Source organism: Equus przewalskii, chromosome 9, assembly GCF_037783145.1.
Source record: "Equus przewalskii isolate Varuska chromosome 9, EquPr2, whole genome shotgun sequence".
Taxonomy (NCBI): Eukaryota; Metazoa; Chordata; class Mammalia; order Perissodactyla; family Equidae; genus Equus; species Equus przewalskii.
In genome coordinates, this window is record NC_091839.1 from 10189518 (window position 1) to 10196752 (window position 7235).

Here is a 7235-nt window from a genome sequence, read left to right on the forward strand (position 1 = left end):
CCCAGAGAAGGGTCCTTTCCACCGGGAGCACAGCGAGAATCCACTGAACCTTAAGCTCTGATGGTCACCCAGTCACTGCTCTGCTGCCAGGAGGCCAACAAACAGGAGGAGGAGCCGACATCTTGACAGGGTGACTGACCCGGTGTCAGGAGGAGGTGGGCTCCTGCTGCACAGAACGGGCAGGAGGAACGTGGTCAGCACCCAGGACGTCCACGGGGCCGGCTTCCGTTACTCTGTCGACCAGATTGAGTGAAACTGAAATGAAGAAGTAAACAGCAGCCGTAGCCTGGGAAGGTCCCTGTGACGAGGGCCTCAGGCCACTCAGAGATCAGGGTCTGGTCGTCCCATCCCGTCAGCCACCTGAACCGGTAGAAGTACCGGGCGAGGGAGAAGGGAATCTGGAAGGTGTGGTGGAGCAGGGAATAACGAGCACCAGCTGCCTCCCTGTGACCAGCCGCAGACGGGGGGTGTCGCTCATCCTCCTAGTCCTCCTTCTGTAAGTTCCTCTGAAGATCAGACCACCCAGAGTCCTCTCCCACGTCTATGCTTCAATCCAGCGAAGCCCACAGCCAGGAACAGACCCGCGTGGAGACACAAAGGCCCGAAACCCTTGCGTCAGTTTGGGACAATTCCAAAGGCACCCCGGCTCCAGAGCTCCCTGCAGGGTGAGGTGAGGCCTTGTTCCCACTGTCTCGTGGGCTAGCTTCTCGCTCTACCCCATCCTGCCTCCCACACTGCCCCAGGGTCTGTCTCCCAAGACCCCTCCCCACCTGACCTTCTACTTGGAAGTTCCCATCTCACAGTATGTCTCCAGGAGCCCCATCTAGGAGAAGCTTTACGGCAAACCCCGTTCACCTCCCTGAGGCCTCTCGCCCCATTTCCCTTCTCCAGGATCCTCCCCTCTTTCTCTCTTCTGCATTACCAGCAGCCTGTAAGTGGCTGGGAGGGACGATGAGATCTCAGGAACTTGATGGGGTGAACACACGGCCACCCTGCCCATTAAACCACGAAAATCCTAAAGCAGAAAAGTCTCAAACTGCAGGAAATTTGCCAAAACTATCATTACTACATGAGCAGTGTAAATTAAACACAGAAGGGACGGCTTTATTTCTTTTGCCCATTTTTCATCAAGAGAGCAGGGAAGAACAAAGAAAACCTGTGAGTATTGGGTTACTTTTGAAAGTGTTATTTAAGATTAAAGTCTTTTTGTTTCGATATGGCCTCTCTCTCTTCCACTCCCCTGACTCCACCCTCACCCCCTCCACCCTCCCTCACAGCTCCAGGGACAGAGTGGACAGGAGTCGGCAACGTCCCAGGCTGGGGAGGAACCACGGGGACCTGCTGAGCAATAGTGCGGAAGAACAGGGAACAGGCGTTGGTTCCCATCACCCAGCTGCCTGGCTACTGCTGGGTTTGTCTTACTGGGATGAGACCCAAATGCACAGTTATCAAAAATCTTACTTATCACATGTGTTTTTGTTGTCTGTTTGCTTTTAGAGTGCACATACCATGGTGGTTAAGAGTGTGGACTCTGAAGCCAAGAACAACTTTATTTCAAATCCTAACATTAGCTGTGTGACAGTGGGCAGATCGTCTACCTCTCTGTTCCTCAGTTCTCCAGGCCTTAAAATGTGTGCTGATGATAGCACCTTCATCACAAGGTCGTTGTGTGAATTCAAGGAGTTACCCTTGGACCGCGCATAGAACATGACCAGATCCACTGAGATCATTCACTGACTTTTTGCCATTATTATCAAACAGGATGGTTCCCCTTGTTTTGTCATCATGTACCACGTTATCAAATTTCATGTATATTTTGTCAATCAACAATGCAAACAAAGCACCTGTAATGCGTGCGTGTGAGTAGATTTGATCCGTTCCGCTGCGTGTCTCTGGGAAGGCAGATATCATGCTGGGGCAGCAAGTTCAGGACCACGGAGAGTGACACTCATTGGTCCCCTGTCCCCAGCATTGGGGTTGGACAAAGCCTCTGGAGGTGTCAGGATTCAGGGACTCCCCTGGGCACGCGCAGCCCTGGACCCCAGGCAGACACCTTCGCTCATGCAGCATGGTGCACACGCAGAGTGTTGTGTGGAGGGAACAGCTGTGTCTGTTGTGGCCATATTGTACTTTCCGGCCGTGATCCCCACAATTCCTCCCTCCCACATGCTCTTCTGCGATGCGACATTGCCCCTCCACCCAGAGTGAGCTTATTTTCCACCATCCCCTCGAACTCGGGCAGAGCCCGAGACTGCTCAGACCAATAGAACACAGCGCCACTTCTGGGCGTGGCCCTTAACCAGCCTTCAGCTTCCACTTCCTCCCCTGAAACCCTGCTCAGAGGGCAGCCAGTCCCCAGGGAAGAAGTGCAGCCTCGTAGGGACCGCAGTGCTGTGGAAAGTCCGGGTCACCTGGAGAAGCCACTTGTGGGTGCCCTGGTCAACACCCCCCGCTGACTTTGCAGCCAACAGGCAGCCATGTGAGTGAACTCCAGCCCAGCCCAGCTTCCAGATCAATCGAGTCCCAGCTGACATCTGACTGCAACCACGGGGGACCCCAAGTGAGAATCACTCACCTGAGGGAGAACAGGACAGGGAGACAGGAGGGCACAGGGGAGAGGGTACCGACCAAGCTCCCCACGGACAACAGTTTCCAACTCTGGACACAATCGTTTTTTTAAAAAACAACTATTTGAAGGCACTGGAGAGCAGCCAGAAGCAGGCAGAGACTGGAGTGGGTTCGACCTTTCAAAGAACGGAACACACTGTGTGAGATCTACAGTTATGTGGCTTTTCCTCTGGGATAAGCTCTAGGATGCATGGCTTTTCCTCATCCACGTGCCAAGGAACAGCTGGAACTCCAGCAGAAAACCAGCTATTGACTAGACGTGTCAGACGCCAGAGTTTGGGGACGCCAGAGCAATGGGAAATGGAGAGGAGAAATCCCAATAGGGAGGGACCCCAGAGGGAGAAGCCCGGAGTCTCTCTATAAATTACCCTTGAATCTTTAGTACCCTGAGAGAAAAAAGAAAGCCATCAGCACAGACTTCTATATGCACTGAAATCATCCTGGAAAATTGAAGGCAGTATAAGATGACCGTTCCTGTTTTTGTCATTCAACAAGAATGGAGACATGTGGGGCTGCCTGGTGATGCAGCGGTTAAGTGCGCACGTTCCGCATTAGCGGCCTGGGGTTCACTGTTCGCATCCCAGGTGTGGACAGGGCACCGCTTGGCACGCCATGCTGTGGTAGGCGTCCCACATATAAAGTAGAGGAAGATGGACACGGATGTTAGCTCAGGGCTAATCTTCCTCAAAAAAAGAAAGAAAGAGAGAAAAACGAATGGAGAAATGAGACGAGGTGGGCGTGGCCATTTCCTTTAAAGGAACAATCTAGGGGGCTCAGATCACTTTCCCTCATACGCCTTGGCCAGAACTTAGTGCCACAGGTCCTGGGAAGGCTGGAAAATGTTCCCTTTGGTAGAGCACTCTCCAATCCACGCTCAGTTCGAGGGTTCTCTGAGTCAAGGAAGAAGGGAGGACAGAGACAGAGACAAGTAGCTGGAGTCTGTGTCACTCCTGCTTTGTAGACTACTGAGGAAGGAAAAATAAATAAATGAAATTAATTTTAAATATGCTTTATTTGACCCAATATATCCAAAATCTCATTTTAATATATAATCAATAGAAAAAGTATTAGCCAGATTTTACTTTTTTTTACAGTAAATAAAAATGCTGTACATACTTCCATCTATTTCCCAGCCCTGTCCACTGAGAGGGCATAGAAGCAGTGGTAACCTTGCAGCCGTCGGCCCACCCAGCTCCCAGAGCTTGGTTTCTAAACACTGTTCTCCAATGAAAGGAACAGAGCTCCTTGGGGAAATGGCTGGTTACAAAATTGGAGCCAGAGGCTTACAAGATGAGCCTGGAAATCTTATTCCAGAAACCAAGGAAGTGCTCCAAGAATGATGGGGAGACGTCAAGAGGACAAGGGAGCCCGCTTGAAAGGGTTCCCACCGGCCTAATCTGGGATGACTTGAGCATCACATAAATGATGGTAAAGAATTATAATGCATTGAGTAAAATGAGAATTCAAGAGTCCATGTTGATATGTATCAGTTGGAGGATACACACGTGAGGGAGGGGAGAAAAGCTCTTCCGGAGAGTCGAATGTCAACAGACAAATGCAGCAAGATGATGAAATTAGAGAAGCAGTACTCGGTCAGTGACATAATATTAACAGACAGGCAAACAGCATCAGTGGCAGCTCAAACGAATGGTCAATGTTGAGAAGTCATGGGTATTTACACAGTCTCAAGGTCCCCCCACATGTTGATAAAGAGAAAACCAGTGTCTCTATAGTGGAGTAATGTGGCAGACAGCATCTGAAAAAAATTTTTTTAATAAAAATTCTCCCAATTGTGGAGTATACATTACACTTGGAGCGCAGCTCAGCTTGTCCTAGCTCCATGCCAGGTGCTCATAGCTACGTTCGGCCTGTGGACCACACTGGATGGCACAGCTGGAATGGTCCCTGCCGTTCTAGATGGCTCAGTGTGGACGACGATACATGTTCTAATTATTAAGGCATTTTCAGTGCATATTTCTTGACTTAACCAGAATGCGCTCTGAGTGTCCCACTCCCACCCTCAGAGGGACCCCTCACACGCGCACAACCACACACACACTGCGGTAGACTGAACAACAGCCCCCCCAAAATGCCCACCCCAACCCCCGGGACCTGTGAGCATCTTGTTGCGTGCCCAAGGGACTTGGCAGATTCATTAGGATTTATAGACTTTAAAATAGGGAGATTATCCTGAATTACCCGGGGAGGCCGCCTCTGAACACGCCAGTCCTTAAAAGCAGGGAACTTTCTCGGGCTGGATGTGGAAGAGAAACGTGGTGGAAGGAGACGACAGAGGGATTCCACGCCTGAGAACGACTGGAGACACCGTTGCCGGCTCTGAGACGGAGGGTCCCATGCACAAGGACCAGACAGAGGCCACCAGGAGCCGAGGATGGAGCCTCACCACCAGCGAGGAAACGGGGGCCTCAGCCTTCCACCGCAAGGGACAGAATCCGCCAACGACTTGAAGGAGGCTGGAGCGGACTCTCTCCAGAGCCACGGGCGGGTGGGAGTCCAGGGGCCGCAGTTGGACTTCAGCCGTGAGACCCTCATCCCAGAGAAACTCAGGGGCCCCCGGAACTCCGAGCTGCAGAACGTGAGGCCAGAAATGCGTCTGGTTCTGAGATGCTCAGTTTGTGATCACTGGTTCCGGCAGCAAAAGAAAATTAACCGACACAAACACTCACATGGTCCCACACCACAGAGAGCATCCTTTCCTCATTGTTTATTGGCACAAGTTTTATAAAAAGTGGAAATATAAACATTTGACGGGGCGTGAGTTTGAGAATTCACAAACTCATCATAAATACATAAATACATAAATAGTGGTTGGGTGGCAATAAATTAACAAAGGTGGCTGATGCATAAATAATATCTAAGGGGATGGGACAGGTTGCTGGCGGGTGTCAGGGGTCAGACACACAGGTCTCCACTGGCGACACACGTCAAGTCCTTGGTGAGGAGACGGAAGAGGTTGAACATGACAGAGGCTTCGAGGCAGCCCCAGGGCTCCTGTGGGGAGGAAGCGCAGGGTCAGTGGCCACCCATCACCTGGGCTCCCAGTTGCCCCAGACACTGGTCTCTCCCTGGGCGCTCACCTCCTCTTGGGCCTCAAGGAGCCGGCGCAGCCACTGGTGGAGGCGGCCCCGGGGTCTGGGACCCTCTGTGGGCTGAGCAGCCACCTACAGGCGGAGGAGGGAGGTGTGTGAGGCAGAGCTGGGGCCGGAGGGGGACAGATGGGGGGTCAGAGCCCACACACATGGCCCGGCTCCCCAGGGCACTCACACAGGCCTGCAGTTCAGAGTGGATGTGGCTCAGCGTGCCAAGGGGCCGGTCCAGGACGTCCCCCAGGGACGAGTTAGCCAGCACCCGCAGAGTCAGGTTCAGCTCAGCCTCCAGGGCCACGGGGCGCTCCCACACCTGAAGAGGGGGACAAAAGACAGGTGAGAGTCACATGTGAGAGAACAGGTGAGCAGGACCGAGGAGGGGACAGTGAAGGTGAAAGTCAGGGGACAGGTGGGAGGGCAGAGGCACGGTGGTCAGGTGAGGGCAAGAGGTCAAGGGGCTGGCGGGGGGCGGGCAAGGGGTCAGGGACAACAGAAGGAGAGCAGGAGAAGCTGAAGGGGCCGCCTGAGGAGCCAGCCAAGGGGGCCGGGTGAGGGCCGGGGGCCTGACTCCCCCCACTCACCTGCAGCTGCCTCAGGTCCCAGGTCCTGGGGAAGGGGCGGGAGCGGCAGGTGTGGTTCTTCAGCCAGAAGGACTCTTCCTAGAGGGCAAGGGCGGAGGTCAGCCCCCAGCGGGAGGGTTGGAGGCTGGACCAGGCAGCGTGATGGAGGATGGCTGACAGCGGAGGAAGGGGCCTTAGCTTTGGAAAAGATGGTGGGGGCAGCTCCAGGTCAGGACAGGAGTCACCCACTGCAGGAAGGGCTGGAGATGGCCCGCAGTGGGAGGGGTGGAGGTTAGCCCAGGGAGGGAAGCGTGGGGGTCTACCTTCAGCCGAGTGTATCAGGGATACCCGCAGAGGGAGGGGTGGAGGTTAGCCCACAGCAGGCGGGGCAGTGGGGAGACTTACGAAGGCATCCATGGCATTCTTGAAGGCCAGCCGCTCTCCTGGGGACAGAGACTTGTACTGGGCTATGTGGCAGCCCCTTGCACCTGGGAGGGCCCTGTGGTGCCTGGGAACAGGACCTGCTCCTGTCCCGGTCAGCACTGCGGTCATCAGCATCAGCACCAGCACCAGCATGCAGACCCCGGCCATGTCTGTGTCACGCAAGGATGGAAAGATGAGGGGATAGACAGCGAAATCAGGGGCTGAGGATGGGGCTCTGGGGAGGGGAGGGTGTTGGACAGAGACGCAGGGACTCACCCAGCTTCAGTCCTGGTCTGTGGTCTCCGTCAGCAGATGGGGCTCCGAGTGTCCACTCTGAGGCTGTCACTGGGGTCCCTCGCTCAGTCTTGTTTGGCGTCTCTGGCCTCAGTCTCCTCCTCTGGATCTCAGCCCGCCGCTCTGTCTGTGTCTGAACTTCCAGCTGTGGGTGGGATGCAGCTGCTGCCTGAGCTCCATGCTGCAGCTTTTAGCCTGGACAGAGGGGCAATCCGGGCTGATG

General features: G+C 54.2%; 1 protein-coding gene across 1 annotated transcript; it reads right to left on the bottom strand.

The window, feature by feature from the left end:
• Positions 1 to 5513: 5513 nt before the first annotated feature.
• On the bottom strand, positions 5514 to 6886 carry LOC103545152 (interferon lambda-3-like). Its single transcript, XM_070559541.1, has 5 exons — positions 6701 to 6886; positions 6317 to 6394; positions 5914 to 6048; positions 5727 to 5810; positions 5514 to 5640 (listed from the first exon to the last, which is right to left on the bottom strand). Exons 1-5 carry the CDS (start codon positions 6884 to 6886, stop codon positions 5542 to 5544), a joined length of 582 nt encoding a protein of 193 aa, XP_070415642.1. The 3' UTR covers positions 5514 to 5541.
• Between the last annotated feature and the right edge of the window lie 349 nt (positions 6887 to 7235).